The sequence below is a fragment of the Pagrus major genome, chromosome 5 (assembly GCF_040436345.1).
Source record: "Pagrus major chromosome 5, Pma_NU_1.0".
Classification (NCBI taxonomy): domain Eukaryota; kingdom Metazoa; phylum Chordata; class Actinopteri; order Spariformes; family Sparidae; genus Pagrus; species Pagrus major.
Window position 1 is genome coordinate 2,888,984 of NC_133219.1, and position 18,798 is coordinate 2,907,781.

General features: G+C 42.5%; 1 protein-coding gene across 1 annotated transcript in view; it reads right to left on the reverse strand.

The window, feature by feature from the left end:
- cacna1ba (calcium channel, voltage-dependent, N type, alpha 1B subunit, a) overlaps positions 1-18,798 on the reverse strand; it is a 176,138-nt gene that overhangs the window by 82,250 nt on the left and 75,090 nt on the right. Inside the window, 18 exon segments of the mRNA XM_073465321.1 lie at positions 893-1,071; positions 1,073-1,670; positions 1,832-1,851; positions 2,631-2,691; positions 3,615-3,680; positions 5,720-5,826; positions 6,939-7,006; positions 7,171-7,288; positions 7,378-7,450; positions 10,278-10,409; positions 10,500-10,612; positions 10,830-10,942; positions 11,759-11,965; positions 13,556-13,639; positions 14,185-14,371; positions 16,163-16,357; positions 16,457-16,621; positions 16,670-16,956. Coding sequence (XP_073321422.1) covers positions 893-1,071; positions 1,073-1,670; positions 1,832-1,851; positions 2,631-2,691; positions 3,615-3,680; positions 5,720-5,826; positions 6,939-7,006; positions 7,171-7,288; positions 7,378-7,450; positions 10,278-10,409; positions 10,500-10,612; positions 10,830-10,942; positions 11,759-11,965; positions 13,556-13,639; positions 14,185-14,371; positions 16,163-16,357; positions 16,457-16,621; positions 16,670-16,956 — 2,773 coding nt within the window.

Here is an 18,798-nt window from a genome sequence, read left to right on the forward strand (position 1 = left end):
GCAGTGATAGCAGTGTTTAACATAATTTCTCCCTCTTTTTTTTATGGGACACACTGCATCACACACTTCAGTACACTGTCTTCTTTACATGAAGCTGTTGTAATGTGTTAGCTGTTTTCTGATATATCATAGTGTGTTCCATGTCCCACAAAGTGATTATAGATTAGTTCTCCATAGTCACTCATCTAATAAATAAAAGTACAAAAGTAAGCTCTTTTTAAAAATCTATAATAATGAATGTGTCAGACAGCATCAGGCGGACAGGTGACAAAGACTTTATCAGGATATCACCACCTCCTTAACTTACAAAACTGTAAAAAGAGATCAATCACTTTGTCATAGCATGGAATGATCGCTGTCCATGACAGATGGAGATATTTCTTACATCTAGTCTATTCTGCAATTTTGTTTTTGTGGCTGACACCAGTGATTTGGACCCGAGTCTTTGTGACTAGTCACTCTGTAGTTTATTCTTGTCAAAATTGCAGAATAGACTACAGAGTCGCCTCGAGTCACTGTTTTGATGAATTGCAACTTGACTTGGCAGAAGATAAATTACTTGAGAGTCACTTTCAGATTCAAACATTTCATATGAGAAGGATAAAAGTGAACTGCTGAATGCAAGAGCTGCTTACACTCTCAGATTAAACCTGAGTCAACAATTTTAACCTCATAGTTTTTGTTTCATTTCAAATCCATGTACTTGAGTAGAGAGCTAAAAGAAAAGGTGCCTTTTTCTAGACACTTTCTGACTGTACAGTGAACAGATGTGGAAAGCTGACTAAGAAACTGAATCTGTAGTTATCCACTGTAAGCTTTAACAAGCTCACAGTCCTGTAAAGTCACTGTTCGGAGAAAAGAGTGTCCACTATGCAGATGTTCTGATTTTTACCTGTGACAGTGTGTCTTCTCTCTCTCGTTGGACTCTTCTCCTTCGACTGTGGATTGGCCCCTGGATCCAGGGTTCCGATGTCTCCTCCTTTCTCCATTGACACCACCGTCTCCTCTGGAATTCTTATCCCCATCCCTGTGAGATGAACGTCCAGCTTTGTGGCGGGATCTCCGCTCCCCCCCTCCCTCCACCGTTCACAGTACCGTTGCCCCCTCGGGACTGCCTGTGTGAATGATGATGCCGATGCTCTCTCTCGCTCGTGACTCCTCCACCTCCGCTGTCATCCACTGAGTTCTGATGGTGATGCCTCCTGCCTCCCTCTCGGCTGCGGGACCTTTCGCTCTTCCCCTCTTTGTTGTGACTGCCATCGTAGTCTTTGGAGCGGCTGTGATGCACGTGGTGCCCTCCATCCTTACCTGTGTCGCCGTTATCGTTTGTCTCCTCTCTTGTCCTCTCTCTGTGGCGGTGGTGGCGGCGGGGCTGGTGAGACACAGGGGGAGGGTCGGCAGTGGTCTCAGCCTCCTCTGGCATGCAGGACTTGTGATGGTGGTGCTGGTGGCCACTCAGCAAAGGCCCATCGCGATGTTCAACAACCAGCGGCCGGTCCAGGTGGGTCTTCATGTCGGGCCGGATGTGGAGGGCCGAGGACAGTCGGAGACGCTCCTCAGGCTCCAGCTCACAGTAGAGGGCCTCGCAGCTTGCCCGGTTCTGCCTCCTCAGCTGGTTGGCCCTCTGCTCCCACACTGACATTGCCTTCACTGACTTCTGCTGCTCCTTACTAGGGAGGGGCAGAAGAACCAGACAAATCAAAACCACTGAGAGTGATACTACCATATAAAATACTGTGTAAACCATTTTATAAACCCTGTACTTTGATGTCAGTGCCACAGTTTGTTACAACAGTTTGTCATCTACAAAGGATATTAGCATTTCCATTACACTGACAGGCATGGCCTCCTCTAAGGCGTGACACATTCATGTTTATGTACTTTACACTTTATGACTTCATGGTACATAAAATCAGCAGTATATTCCATTTTACATTTCATGATGGCATACAGTCCCTTCATGCTGAATGATTTACGGTATGACCGAGGTGCAATGAAGCTTTCAACACAGCAAACCACAGGGTCCATCTATCACAGCCTACTGTGGTGACAGCTCGGCCATGGATATGCCTGAACAAAGGCCAAGCATGGCCACATTACCATGCATGGACATGCTACTTTTTTCTGTCAGTGCCTGTGTTTAATAGCTACAGTACTTGGAAATGGCTGAATACATGCACTTTTGATACTTTGTGAAATAAAAACAGTGCTATCTCCTCACCTTATGCTAGAGTGCGAAATTACATGTTATAGTGCCATCCCTTAATGTGGCATTTCATCAGACACTACACAGATTAGGAACAGAAAATAACTTCATCTCATGTTCTCAACTCTCTATCATCCTGCACTTACATTCTTTGTACTCACTTCCTAAATATGCACAACATACATATATTCTACATATGTAGACAAAGCACACTGTACTACACACTACACTTAAAGAACTCCTGCTAAGAGGTGGATGGACAACATGGTACAGGACTCACTGAATGAACAGAGAAGCCAATAGCATGGTGTGCATGACAAGAATGCAGGGCAGCTCAGTTTTATTAATGTGGTCTTGGTTTTAAGAATGTAAATAATGAGAACATGGTTGTGCATGTATGTGTGTAATCAACATCATCGACCACCTTGCTAGTAGGCGGTTGGGTTTACCTCAGGTAGTGATGGACTGGGGTGCAGACATAACTCCTACAAACACATAAAGGGAGCAACATTGAAACAAACAGAGGGAGAGAAGGAACTTCAAAAGGACAGCAACAGGTTACAGACAAAAGCACAGATGGGGCAAATAAACTTCGGGAAACTGACAAGGGGAGAAACATGTACTGTGGAGACGCAAAATTATACAAAAAACCAAAAGAAATCGTTTTTGCTAAAAAGAAGCAGGGAAATAATGTGGACGGGAGCAGTGGGGTTACAGCAAATTGTCATTATTACTAATGCTATTTTTAGCCTTGGTCTCAAATCTACCCAATCTCTCCGTCTCAGTTATTTGAGCTATGATGTACAGTTATCATTTATTGAAATTTAAACAGTAACTCCACCAATTTTACACATTAAAGTGTGATGAGGTGTTGAGAGACATATTCTCTTGTTACTTTTTGACTTCTCTACCCTGTTCATTGGTTTCTATGTTATTGAGGATGTTAATCTTTAAAAGCCTTCAAATATAAAGCTAACATAACAGTTATAACATACAACACATAATTACAACAAGCTTGATAAAAATTAATCACAGCTGAAAATATACACAATGAACATGTACAATATGAACAATGATATATTGAAATCTACAGGAAAGGTGCAGTCACTGAAAAAACAAACACACAGTCAGATACCATGATCACCAACACACACACTCATGACACTTTTCGATCACAGAGAAATAAAAAAAACAAGACACAGTAATGGAAACTCTGAAACACACACACGCAGCTCTATCAGGAGGTGTGAGCACTAAAGAGCTGCCACGTCCTTATGGACAATCCACACAGAAGAATGACATAATAATGACAGCAGCAGAAGACGACAGGGTTTGGCAGTGGCAGAAGAGGGATGAGAGAAGGGTAATGGGAGGATTTAAACATTATAACAGAGAGGTAATAACTCACAGTGAGTTAACGCTGCAGATGGATGAGCTGCTAGAGTGCGCGTTACCTCGACTGCGTGTTAGAAAACTGCACATGCACAAAACAAAAATGGGGGAGGGGGAACATCATATAGGATGAAATCAGAGAAACAGCTAGACACAATTCGACATTTCTCTGTCTTCGCTGTGTCCTTTAGCCTTCCATCACATTTCAATGCAATGGGCAGTCAAAGCTCAGAAACACAAGACTTAGATGGAACCAGAAAGGAAGTGTCACACAATGGACCATCAGGGACATTTTGACTGCCACAGTGACAGTTTGTTCAGTTTTTTAGCTACAATGAGAAAGGGAAATACTATTAAAGCCCAGATATGACAGAGTAGGGTTCTGCTGAAATACATAAACAGGACAAATTTCACTGTAACTAGTGATGAGAAAATCTAATTGAATTGTACAGCTATTTGTAGTGTTAAAGCTACTCTGGATACAGAATACCGTTCAGGCTGAAAAATATCTATACACTATTTGGCTAAGTATATATTTTATCTATTAAATATACAAAAATATTGATTAGTGCAACTTTGAATGAAGTTAAAGTCATTGCCATTTATGGTAATCAAATTTCCCTCTTTCAGCCTCGGAAAACAAAGTAGCAGATTTACAAAGGGATTTTAGAGTCATTCTAATTTTGTCAGGATCAATTTTGAAGGATCCTGAAATGATGATAACTCAAAATGTTAAATGTTAAACTCTGGATGTCCATTATTTGCATGAGCCAGTGCCTCAAGACTTAAGGTGTATATAATTTTTCCCTTTTTCCAAACCATAGGGTAGTTACAATGTACCAAGTTCTCAAGAAGTATATTTGACCCTTCTCACTGTGGTTCAACTTCACCAAGACTATTAATGTCTCCAGAACAGCACTCTTATGTTTGTGTTAAACCAACTCTATGTATACAAATGAGTATCGACAGTTAATGCCTACAAGCACAGTTTGTTACAGAAAATCAAACAGTAAACGGACAGTATCTGTAATTCAAAATGGAAAAGGAAAGTATTTAAAACAAGAGTAAAACAACACACATTGAATCCCAGTTGAAGCTACCAAGTTAACTAACTAGACAATGACATTATTCATATACTGTACTGCTTGGACAATCTACAGTAAGTCCAGAATCAGCCTTGTGAACAACTTCATGTAATTGCACAATAGCTGCTGCATGTGTCTGAAGTGAAAAGCTTTTCCTTAAATATCTGTCTATCCCAATATTACATATGTTGTATGTGTGTGGTTTCAAGGGCCCTCTGTGGTTGCATGTCAACATCACCATAGGATATCACTGACATACTGTCTGTTTGAGAGGGTGTAAAATATCTATCACTTCTCTTCGTAGTATTTTGTGTGTTAATGTTCTGATGTTTCTTGGGGACCATGCAGAAATCTACAGCAGAGGTCACCTGGGAGACTGAAAACAGGGAACTGCCTTGTGAAGAAAAGAAGTGAAGAACAGAATGTGTGTGGGCGATGAGATTTACATTAACTATCACTGGGACATTGACTCTGAGGAGGTTAGTCAACATTATGCTTTGTTCCAACAAGGGCTTGTCTTCATCACATTAGAGAGCTACAAACATGCATGGTAACAGTGAACAGTGAAAGAAAATTAGACCAGGTTGTCTCTGTTTGTGTTCATACAGACAGAAAAACAGGGCACGACAGAAAGAAAAAGGAAATTGAACAGCTATGTTGAGATTCTACATTTAGGCTATAAACAGATTATAAATGATAAAGCCATGGATTTGTCTTGATGTGTGTATCATTCACATGTTGAATTATTTAATGTAAAGACTTTATTTAATTTCTGCCTTTCTCCTGTCTGTATTTTTTCAGGACGGGGATAAGGGTCTGGACACTGGGGAAGGTTGGATTATTATGGCTTTAATATTATAATTCTTTATACATGAGCAGAGTCTTGTGTATGGACACAATGGTGAACTGGTCTGCAGCAAGTTAGCTGCACAGCAAAGGTTCCCAGAATTACTGCCTGTTATCTTCTGTTCATGTCTGTTGAGTGGGAACAGATATTTCAGGAAGCCAGAACAAACATTAGAAGAGGCTGACTTACGCTGTGATGGAAATGTTAGCGGCCGACATGGGGCTGACCTCCTTTACCTCCTTGGCCTTCTGCAGTGCAAGCTTCTTATTGATGGCCTCCTCTTGCTCCTCTTCGTCCTGGACGGTAGGTGCAAGAACAAACATACATACATACAGCACATAGAGCAAGTCCTTTTTATAGGATTAATATTATTTATCTATATTATGACCTTCAGACCAAGATCTGAGTAACAAGGTGAGTTCTGTGGAACTTCTGTGCTGGTCGTTAGTTTATGTTGGCGGACTTCATTATCTGACTAACGTTAGCTACGTTGCTCTCTGGTTTACTGGTTTACCTATTGTTTTGATTGATTCAGTACAGTGTGCACTTCCACAGCATTAATTCCATTAGAACAGGAGAGTTATCATACTCAACACCCTGCTGCTCTCACTCAGTCTTCACTGACAGAAACTTTTTTTATTCATTTTTTTTATTATTTCCACTCACATGGATTACTGTTGGTCAATGAAACCCAAACCTTCCTCAACAGATATTTACATTAAAAGTCTTCCAGCAGTTAAATGGGCACACTGCCTCCCTTTCCTGGTCATCTTTAAGTGAAAGTGAAGCAACTGAAATAAATAGGTGGATAAAAACAGCATTTGTGCTAGAGAAGAGGAACTGAGAGCAGCAGTTGGTGAGTGGTGAGTATGACATGACTCTGTTGATCGTGTAAATGTACATTATGCTGAATTATCAAGAGCTATTATAGTACAGGTGATTCTACCACCCCTCAGAGTGTTAGCCAGCATTTTCCAGCAACCAAACATTATTTGTTCATGCTGGTCAAGGTTTCTATTTCAGCACGTTTAGGGATCTAAGTCAATTTATTGATTGTTGATTCCTCCAGTTTTATAAATAATATCTACTTAGCACTTAATCGGGAGGATTTACACCTGGACAACCTATGTTAAGAATAGATCTTACATAAGCTGCTCACATAGTTGACACATATCTTCTTAGCAGCTGCCAGTTCATTATGATGAGTTACTGAACTAGATTTACATCAGTCATGCTGACACCAGTAAACCAAGATACTCTCATAACCTGCAAACATTCACTATCTAGGAAAAAAATGGGGTAAAAGGCCATGTGCCTGTGGGATTTGATCTAAGTTAAAGGAATTGTATTTATGGATTTAGTCCTCTGCTGTACATTGCTATAAAGCCAGCATAAACAAATACTGTACCTTAGTGAGCTCCTGGGCATTTGCAAGGTTATCGACAGCGATGGCCAAGAACACATTGAGGAGAGTGTCTGGTTATTTGTGGTCTCAGGAAATTATCAAATGATTGATGAACACAGAATCAAAGTCTACAATTGCAGCTTTTTAAAAAAATCAATTATCAGTTCTTTCACAGTGCTGTACGGCTGCCTGACAGCCACAAAGCTGAATCAATTGGATCAGTCGGCCAGGATACAGTTTCCAAAGAGAGTGAGAACGATGAAATAAATGGAGGAGAACATTCCCCTGTGAACGCCCCCCTGTGATTCAATTCCATGGTACATGACTGCGTTCCAGTCCTCCCCTGTTAGGATCTGCAGGAGAGACACAGGCTGGTTGCTGAGTCCAGTTCAGCGGTACAAATAAAGAAAGAGAAGAGAAGCATGATGGAGTTGACCTTTACCTGGAAGACGGTGAGAATTGCTGCAGGGAATGTGTCAAAGTTGGTTGTCGGCGTTTCGTCTTGGAAATTAAACCTGTGAGGAGATGACACACAGAATGTGATCAAGCTTCAAAGACACAACACAGTCACATCCACTTCTCCACCTACTGGAGGATGGAGCAGCATACTGCCCCCTCCATTAGGCCGCTGCACATTATCATAGCACAATATAGGCCTATTACATTTGAGCTGTCTGACTATCTTGTGTGTGAGACCTTATGGCTGATCTCCAAATGTAAATTATTCTCAAATGGATGAGTTGTGCTAATGCTGACATTTTGTATCTCTGTCTGTCTACTGAGACCTAATTAGATCCCTCCTCAACGTGAGGGATGCAGATAGAGCAGGTCGGAATGCCAGCTGAATTTGTCTTGTGTCGTTTTCTTTAGTCTGGATCTCATTAAGAGACAACCACAGAAAGTAGAGAGGGAAAACATTTGTCTTAGGAGCCTGTGAACCATGCTTTCATTTACTTCTAATTCTTTACATTCTTTTATTTTCTTCAACTTCTTTAATCAAAATTAGATTTAAAGATTGTAAAGTAATCAGTAATGAATATGTCCCACTATATCTAAGTGCAAAGAGATGCTGACAGCGACTGAAAGCTGAATCATGTTGCTACATCTATGTTTTTTGTATAAATGGCAAAATATTTGTTCTCACTTATTTCTTTTCAGTGCTCTTAGTTGTTTTTGAACAGTTTTTACCTTTTACAGATTCTTCCCCCAGTAAGTTTAAGGTCTCAGAAATGTCTTCAATTGGCAGGTCAGTAGTATTTTCATTTTTATATTTCAAATCAAACTAAAATAATATTTAAAATTTTACGTGATGTCACAGATTTTCAACACACAGTAAATATCTCTCAGTGATTGGATAGAGTGTTGGTGTTCCAGGGATACAATAAACATGTTTATTGGACATTCTGAGCTTTATTAATGTCAAAAAATTGACAACATTCGTAGTGTAAAACAAAATCTGATTTTCATTGATTTTGTCACTTTGTCACTGCTGAATCAGTGCCCCATTTTAAATCACTCCTTAAAACACACTGCTGTAAAGCTGCTTTAAACCCCTGATTTAGATGCTTTTATCTTTGTTCTATTTTAGTTCCATGCTCTGTACTTGCTTTTCCTTGTGACTCTTCCATTGTTTTACTATGTGTTATGTATGTACAGCATTTTGTAACTTTGTTTTTAAAAGTGCTACATAAATCAAATTATATAATAAAGGTGGACTCACACATGATCCCTCTCATATGATCTCATGGGGAAGCAGACGTAAACAAAATGGAGATTAGCGTGGTGAATTGCTAGCTTCTTCAGTGGGTCAGTATTAGAATTCACATTGTCCTGCCGATGAGAAACAATCTGTTTATTCTGATTAACATGGCATTTCTCTAACTTTTGTTTGTTTTCTGTCCCCACAAGCTGCAAGCTGTGTCGCTCTCTCACTCTCTACAGCTTCCTCCTCCTCTTTCTCCTACTCCTCCTCCTCTCTTTTCATTCAGGCTCCCTTCTGATGGACCTCGGGCCCCTGGGACCATCTACCTCTCCTGGCTCCTGCAGTCTCACATACTGTTGGATCTGGATTGTCACACCCTGGGCTCCGCTGCAACATTGCTCTCCTCTGTTTCACTATCTCCTTATATCTGTATTTCTGTAAATTTTGATGCTTCTTCACTCGGATATCTCTGTCTATTACTAATTATCCTGTGTGGCCTGCCCTCTTCCAGGTCACCATGGTGGACAGGAGGTCGTGTGGCTCGGGCACCACTTGGCGATGCCTCGTCCTGCTCAGTCGTCTTCTGGATCCACATACTTTACATATATTATAATTTGTATCAGATATTCTGTCGATGCAACTTGTAAACTGTGATTTGTTGTTCTTTTCTGTGCATGCGACATCTATTGCATGTCTGTCCGTCCTGGAAGAGGGATCCCTCCTCTGTGGCTCTTCCTGAGGTTTCTTCCATCGTCTTTTTTTCCCTGTTAAAAGGGTCTTTTTTCCATCAACATGGCAAGTTTTTCCTCACTCGAATCGAGGGTCTTAGGACAGAGGATGTCATTCACTGTACAGACTGTAAAGCCCATTGAGGCAATGTGATTGTGACTTTGGGATATAAAAATAAAACTGATTTGATTTGATTTGATTTGCAACAACCTGCTGTTGTTATGCGTTGCAGTGAGAAAAAAAAACAAAAGTAGAATGTTAAACAAGTTTGGATGAGAGGGGAGATGCGGAGAGGCACTGAAACAAAAACTAGATGAACAATAACAGTAGTGTGTAAATAGATTAAAATTGTAACTGTAAGCACTACCCAGAGAAAAAAAACTAGAGGACAGGCTAGGCTATTATGGGAAATCGGGGATGTTTGAGAGGGCAGTGGGACTGTATGAGCAAGTTGGCTAGAGCTGAGTCATCACTTTGAATGCTTAAATTACACAGATATTGTTTACAATTCTTTGAATATTTATGAATTCAGTGTTTTCAAGCCAACAACAATTTTTTAAAGGGGCTTGCATGCACAGTATATGACATCTGTGTGTTCAAATGACAGAGTTATAACTCTGAGAGGAAAGGGTGCAATTTCATACCTGCCAACACTCACGATTAGCGTGGAAGTCTCCCTACTGTTAATCGTTTCTCTTGATGCCCCAGAAAATCTTCCCCTTTTCACAGCCTTATTTTGGCACATGTGCAATTTTGGGTGCAAATTGCGTGAAACAGGTTTGAAAGGCCTGATTTAGAGCCACCAGAACTCCCTCAGGAAGCCATGGTGCTCACTATACCTCGACATGGGAGCCACTGATCTTATCAATACAGTAGCTGTGTTTGATTTCTTCTAGACACAAATTACTCACTGGCCACCAAACAGCTGCATGCCCAGAAGAGCAAAGACCACGATGAAGAGGAAGAGCAGGAACAACAGGCTGATGATAGACTTCATGGAGTTGAGCAGAGATACCACCAGATTCCTCAAAGAGTTCCAGTATCTACACAAATACACACATATAAATATATGCAGATATATTATTGCATAATCAGTGTTTCTAGCACATAGACAGACATGGCTGAAGACTCACTTTGTGACTTTGAAGATCCTGAGCAGTCTCAGAGCCCGCAGGACACTTATCCCAAATGAGGCCCCGGGTTTAATGGCAGCCCAGATCACTTCAAAAATACTGCCAATAATCACCTGTGAACACAATCTGATGAATGCAGCAGGCCTCCACAAATACTCATTAATTACTACATCAACACAATCATTGTTTGCTATTCTGCCATTAACCAAACACATTTGCCCCTAGAACACCAGACCTGCAGTCCTGAATCATCTGAATTACCCCACACAAGCTCAAAGTCTAAAACCCTCTGTGGATTAATTGAAGTCCCAGCTGAACAGGATGACTCACCCCAAAGTCGAAACAGTTGAATGAGGAGTGGAAATAGTTCTGGGGTCCAAGGCCATACATTTTCATGGACATCTCTGCCAGAAACAGGCCCAGGAATACAAACTCGGCCAGGTCTGTCCAGAGACAACATGAAAACACACAGATCAATGTTCCGGGTTAAAAAGGGCCTCCCTGCTGATTTCCGCAATTCAATAAAGCTGGTCTACTGCTACCTGTTCAGCTGTGCCCACAGCAAATAAGACCCAGAAAGACTCTATTGTTTGAATAAACAACTGCTGTATGCTCCCATGATAATGTGTGAGATGTATGTTTGCTCACGTGTGTCTATGAAGTGTACAATGGTACTCGTGTGATGTTTGTTTGCACGTGTTTCTGCAGTTTCTTCCTGTCCCTATCTAGATCTACAGTCATTGTTTTTTGATCTGCCTTAGCATAGTAGAAAACAATCAGGACTTGGAGTAGCAGCTACATTTCAGTTGAAGTAGTTAGGCTTTAAAAGAAGTTGGTCTAAATCTAAACTTCTCGACAAGTGAATGCTGAATGTGTTTGATCCAGCACCACCTTGGTAATGCTGTCGACTTGTGGTGCTTGTCAAGGCTGCTCAAAACCCTGGACTACATATAAAAGTGGTTAATAAAATACTTTTGAAATAAAGTGCTACATTTAGCTGTTCCTGCTCATCAGGCTAGTGCTATAAAGATAATAAAGAAAAAAGAATACATGAAGATATATACTGTTTATGTGCTGCCCTTTCCCAGCAAGTAAGGCTGTAGAGGAAAACTCTTTAATGACCCTTTCAAATAATTTAAACTGAAAACATTACTGCATGTATAATTGGTTTAATATAATAATATTAGTAAGACATATAATGATTGAATATAGGCATATTGGTTTACATGACAATTATACAATATACTTCTGGTACTCACACAGTGCATAGGTAAGCCACAGAGGCTGGTCATAGTGTACTATGGCCACACACAATGTGTTGAGGCCAACCAGACACAACACAGTCCAGTAGAAGCTCTGGGACTTGACCAGACGGCGGATGGTGAAGCGAATCCTTTTCTCTTTCCTCCTGAAGTAAGATGAGCTCTCGTTCTTGCTCTTCATGCTGGCCCGGGCAAACGGCGACCCTGGGGGGGCAGTTTGAACCAAACACACAAAATGGCAATAAAGTTACAGAGTCTAAAACTGAGGTTGTCTCACCAAATCAAGACTGTGTTTGAGTGGAGGTACTTTGAAACTGAGCCTTGTTTTACATCAAAACAAGCTGCAATTAATTCACTGCAGAGCAATGTACTTGTCAGCTTGAAGTTGGCACAAGGACACCTAGACTGAATGTGAAATAATTGACTTATACAGCCTCAGCAGAAGCTTTTCCATATTCTGATGATCCTTAACTGTGATGTAACCAATGTGAAGACCTTAGATCTTCTGGATCACAGTGCCATGGTCTCCACCACTCCCCACCCTTCTTCCATTTAGCCTGTACTATATTAAACCTTCTGTAACTTATATTAAGCTCAAATGTCATGTGGGACTGGACACAAAAGGAAAGGAGAAAAATTGTTCTATTAGAATTTCATTACGAGTACAGGAAGACTAGTGGGCTCATCATTTCCTGATCTATTTTAATCCAGACATTTGACTCATACAGTATCACCTGAAGACCCACATTACCTATCCATCCATCCATCCATCCATCCAGTTTTAGTAGTAGTTAAGTAGTTTTAGACACACATTTCAAAAAATCTACGGTTTACTTTTGAAATGTCACCACATGCAAAGTTAAGCCTTAAAAAGGACTTCTGGTGTTTTTAAACCTGTGCCCTATATTAACATGTTTTGGTGTTTAAATTATTCATACTTACCAAAAGTTTTGGAATCGGTCCAGTAGATCTCCTCAGCTGACAGCCACGATACAACTGCAGTGGCTGTGACGTAATCCTTTGGGGCAACTCCAACCATCAAATTCATGTCAGATAACGTTACGAAAACTATTCCTACAGAGAGACCTTTTTGTTAATTAATAAGAGCCATTTTGTAACCAGAAAGACAAGTCTCTCTCAAGGAGAAGCCTTGCTCTGAAATCTCACAAGGTGAGTTGTTACAGTTGTTGCCTCATCTAGACGATCAAAATCTGTTCAACAGTAATCTCCAAACTCGGAATCATGTTTCCACTGTCATCTTCTTCAACAACTCACCTCTCATGAGATTTCAGAGCGAGACTTCTCCTTGAACAAGACTTGTGTTTCTTTTTTAAAAAACAGATGATCTCACAAACAGGAGTTGTTTCCGTGATTTTGTCAGACACTTGTATGTCAGTGGCAAAAACAAGCACATTTAGTGGACATAACTCAATCGGAGTTGCCCCAAAGGATTACGTTGCAGCCATTGCAGTGATGCAGCAACTGCCAGCTGAGGCGATCTACTGGACCAATTCCAAAACTTATTCCAAAAAGTATTTTTTTTCCATTGTGAAAAAGTGTGTTTGGAAAATGATGAAGTTGATAGAAAACTATCATTTTTTTTCATAAGATCTTTTTATTGTTTCCTATTTAGCTCTCTAGATGCTGAGCTATTTTAGCTCAACAAAATCTTGTGATAATCTGTCACAAAACCACTTGTAGTAAGAACAAGAATGAACTGTATGTGTTTATAGGTTGGACAGTTTGGAGACCTGCAGTTATATGCTGATTTTGTGTCTCAGGTATTGTCCTCACCAACAGATGAGATGTCAGTGAAGTGGTCCTCGCCTTCCTCAGCGTTGATGAGGTCATTCTTACTCTTCTTGGTCCTTTTCAGCACTGCAAACACAATATGAATAATAACAGATCACACAAGTCATAAAGCAGCTAAGAAGCTGCTATGAAGCGTTCATTAAATCAGATTGTTGAAGTTTTATTTAAATTTCATTACGTGAGATCCTTTCTCTCTCACTTTCTTCTCATACATCTTTGCCACTCTGCTCTGTGTCAGCAAGAACATAGGACGTTATCCATCTCTTGTGCCAATAGACAGTGAGCACTTCCAGTAGGTGGGCGTTCTCAAGAACAGGTAGGATGGGACAAATCGTCAGTAGTATAACTCTGGATTATGGGTGTTTCGGCCTTCACACTAGACAGCCTCCCCAGAGGCAGCCAGCTGCAGGATGAACAAACCTGAGCTTGTGTCCCCTACCCAATGGCTCACGAGACTCGCCTTGTTTGCCCAGCGAGGGCCTTTCCGCTTGATCCATATTCATTAGCTGCTTCTTTCAGCCGCTTCTGGGATGGCTCTGATGGTCTGCCGCGAAGCCTACCCGTAGATTCCTAGCTCTCTCAGAAGTCTGATGGTGGAAGATGCTACAAACCCCCTCCATCCCACTTCGGCCGGGTTGACTTTTGTATTCCAGCACCATTATTTTGATCTGCTGCCAGCTCTGCATAGTGCAGCTTCTCATGCACACAGGTCTCCTCAACAGAGTCCCCTTCCATGGGACTGTGAGCACTATGATGTAAGCGGTCTTCAGTGATGGGGACCAGAGTACCAGGTCGAGCCTACAGTTGGTGAAAGCAATTTATGTTCTATTGCTGGCCAATATCCACTAGTCCAGTCATAGACCATACTCCTGTGTCCTGTTGTCCATCTTACAAGATGGTGCCGTGCTAGTGGCAGCCTATCGTAGCAGCTCCCGGTACTTAATAGTTTTTATTGAGTTTTTATTGTGTTTTTAGCTCGTTTTTCTTCATACCTGTACACTGCGCTGTGGATTTATACATTATCCACACATCAAGATGCTTTTTCATCGGTTTGAACACCTTCTTTTAACTTTTTTCGTACTTGGGTCTCTCCTGATGACTGGAAGCCATGCCTGCAATACAGCCTGCATTGTTTACAACCGCAACCAGCTGATTACCCTGAGGCCCCCAATCCTCTTGTGGGGAGTACAGAGAGTCCAGTATTATGTGTTTCACGGAAACGTGGCTACACAAGCAGATACCGGACTCCAATGCCACCATCCCCGGCTTCCACATGGTCTGAGCCGACCGAGACACCACCACGAACGGCAAGAAAAAAGGAGGGGGGCTCGCTGTGCTTGTAAACAACAGGTGGTGTCACCCCGGGCACATCTCTGTGAAAGAGCGTGTCTGCAGTTTACTAATGTCATCGTCATTACTGTTTACATTCCGCCATCTGGGAACACAGAAGCAGCATGTGACGTCATCCACGCTGTGACTGCGGGACTTCAGACGGAATTCCCCCGGAGCCTTTATCATCATCACAGCTGACTTCAACCACTTCTCTCTCATCCACACTCCCAACATTTTGCAATAAGACAATAGATCTGCTGTATGCAAATGTTAAAGATGCATAAAGCTCCACTGCCCTCCTTCCCCTGGGCAGGTCAGATCACAACCTCGTCCTGCTCTCTCCATTATACAAGCCTGTGGTTCAGCAGCAACCAGTTACAGTGAGGACTGTGAGGAAATGGTCTCCCGAGGCCATGGAATCACTGCAGGGGGCCCTGGAAGCCACTGACTGGGATGCCCTGTACAAACAACACGGTAAGGACATTGATGGCCTTACTGACTGCATCTCAGAATACATTGGGTTCTGCATGGACAACTCCATCCCCACTAAAGAGGTCCTCTGCTACCCCAACAACAAACCCTGGGTTAGCAGCAACCTAAAGGCCCTACTCAATGAGAAAAAGAGGGCTTTTAGGTCAGGGGACCGAGCAGAGCTCAAGCGTGTTCAAAGCGAACTCAAACATAGCATCAGGGAGAGCAAGGACAACTACAGGAGAAAACTAGAATACAGACTGGACAACAACAACACCAGGGACGTACAGAGTTGGATGAGAGGGATAACCTGCTTCCAGAGGAAAAGTGGAGGAGCAGCTGAGGGAAATGAACAACGAGCAAACGAGTCTTTCAACAGGTTTGACTCCAGCTCCTCCACCCCCAGCAGCCCCCCTGCTGCTCGTCTGAGCAACCACTCAAGGACACAACCCACACAGCCCCCACAGCCCCACACCAATCCCCGCAGCAAACACCAGCTATCAGCACCTCCCTCACCCCCACCCCCCACCCCCCTGCTGGCACCCACCACAGACTCTCTCACACCCCCCTCCCCAGGACACTTGCACACCCCCCACTGCCCCCTACCAACTCCTGCAGCAGACACCACTCTGCACCACCCCTCACCCCCCTGCTGTCACCCACCACAGACCCTGCCACACACCCCACCCCCAGATTGGACTTCACATCACAGCCAGCCAGGTGAGGAGAGAGTTGGAGAGGCTCAAGCAGAGGAAAGCTGCTGGACCGGACTGCATCAGCCCTCACATGCGGAAGGCCTGTGCCAGCCAGCTCTGTGGAGTTCTCCAGCACCTCTTCAACCTGAGCCTCCACCTTCAGAGAGTGCCAGTGCTTTGGAAAACATCCTGCCTCGTTCCAGTGCCCAAAAAAGGACGTCCTGTGGCACTGGATGACTACAGGCCGATCGCACTGACCTCTCACATCATGAAGGTCATGGAGAGGCTAGTTATAGCACAACTCAGACCCCTAGTGTGCCCATCACAGAACCCCCTAAAGTTTGCATGTCAGCCCCATGTTGGGGTCAATAGTGCAATCATCTACCTGCTGCAGGAAGCCTACTCCTCCCTGGATAGACCCAACACCACTGTCCGCATCATGTTCTTCGACTTCTCCAGCACCTTCAACACCATCCAGCCCAGGCTGTTGAAGGCCAAACTGGAGAACATGCAGGTGGATTCTCCCCTCATCACATGGGTCGATGACTATCTGACGGGCAGACCGCAGTTTTTGAGATTACAGAACTGTGTGTCTGACCGTCTGATCGGCAACGTTGGCGCCCCCCAGGGAACTGTGCTGTCTCCCTTCCTCTTCACCACCTACACTGCAGACTTTAAGTACTGCACTGAGATGTGTCATCTGCAGAAATTCTCTGATGACACGGCCATTGTGGGGCGTGTAGAGGGCGGGAGGGAGGATGAGTACAGGGACCTGGTTGACAATTTTGTTAAGTGGTGTGGGGAGAACCACCTGCAGCTGAACGTGGCGAAGACGAAAGAGATGGTGGTGGACTTCAGGAGGAACAAGCCCCCGTCCTCTCCAGTCTGCAATGGTGGGACAGATGTTGACATTGTGGAATCATACAAATACCTGGGTGTTGTGCTGGACAATAAACTGGAGTGGTCTACAAACACGGAGGCAGTCTACAAGAAGGGCCTGAGCTGGCTTTACTTCCTGAGGAGGCTCAGGTCCTTTAACGTCTGCAACCAGATGCTCCAGATGTTCTATCAGTCTGTTGTTGCGAGCACCATCTTCTTCGCTGTGGTGTACTGGGGTGCAGGCATCAAAGCGAAGGACGCTAACAGACTGAATAAACTCATAAAGAAGACAGAGTCTGTTGTTGGCTCTAAGCTTGTCACTCTGGACGAGGTGGTAGAGGACAGGATGCTGACAAAACTGCTGGCAATCATGGACAATACCTCCTACCCCCTCCACAAAACTCTGGACAAGCGTAAGAGCAGCTTCAGCAACAGACTCATTCAACCCCGCTGCCTAAAGGAACGGCACAGGAAATCATTCCTACCTGGTGCCATCAGACTTTATAACGCTCACTCCAAAACACATAAATAATTTTTGCGCTTTAAATTATTATTACTGTAAATAAAACTGCACCTCATCCTCTTGTACCTTATGTTCCACTTATCGTTACTCCTCGATACCTCGGTATTTTATTTTATTTTATAACTTCTTAAGCTTTTTATTGTATATAGTACTTTATTGTTTTTTGTATATTGTATATAGTACTTTAGTGTTTCTATACTTGCCCTTGTATTTTGATTGTATTTGTACTTGAATGTACCCGCTGCTATGATAACCTAATTTCCCATTGGGGATTAATAAAGCTATCTATCAATATAGCTTGCGTGAGGCTGGTCTTACATCCTGTCATGATGTGTTTGAGGGTTGCCAGTGTTGGACAGAGGGCAAGGGTTGGATCTTCCCCAAACCTTCTTCACCTTCACCTTCTCCACTGCTGTTAATGGGACTTCACGTCACTCGACTGATTTGACAGGTTGGTCAATGTGATTCCTCTGTCTCTGCCCTCTCAAGCACCCTTTTTTCCCTTGGTGGATCTGCAAACCCCTTGCCGATGTTACTTTCTCCCATCCACAGCTGCACACCTGAAGCTGTGCCCTGTTGCTGTTGTGGTTATCTTGCATTTTTCAGTTCCTGGGTCTGTAACCGTGTTGTCAGTCAGTGAGCCATCTTACGCCCCCACTCTCGCAGGCTCTAGGGGTATCTTCCTTTTTAGATTTTTCGTAGCACCTAGTGGCTTTCTATTCTAATACTTAAGACTGAAAGGATGAGTCAATCGACAGAAATGTTATGTTTTGGTAATCAATTGTTTAGCAAAAATGCCAACAATTCAATGGTTCTTAAATGCATATTATCTGGTTTTATTAAAGTAAACATAATATCTTTAGATTTTGGATGGTCAATGAAACAAGATATCTAGATATGTCAACTTGGGAATTGTCAGACATTTGTTAATATTAACATTGTATGACCCAAATAATAAATTGGGAAAATAATTGTTAGGGAAATCGACAATGAGAATTATGATTTGTTGCAGCCCTACAAATATAATTATGGAATAGCAAAAAGCGTGTGCTAGGTATAGTATGTGTGTAATACTATACTATAATATACCATAGTGCTGCCAAATCTCCCAAAACTGTGAGTGTTTCATAACTTAAAACACAGTTCAGTGTTTCTGTTCAGAGCTATTTAGAAAATCAGAGTGTATCAAAACTACAGAGAAGAGAAGAGCTTTGAAATTACATGAAGGACCCTCGTACTCCCACACTGTCTCTGAACTCCAGTGAGCCTTGCTCTCTGTACTTCACTCTAATCTCATTACCCTTCCACCCTGGCACCAATAATCA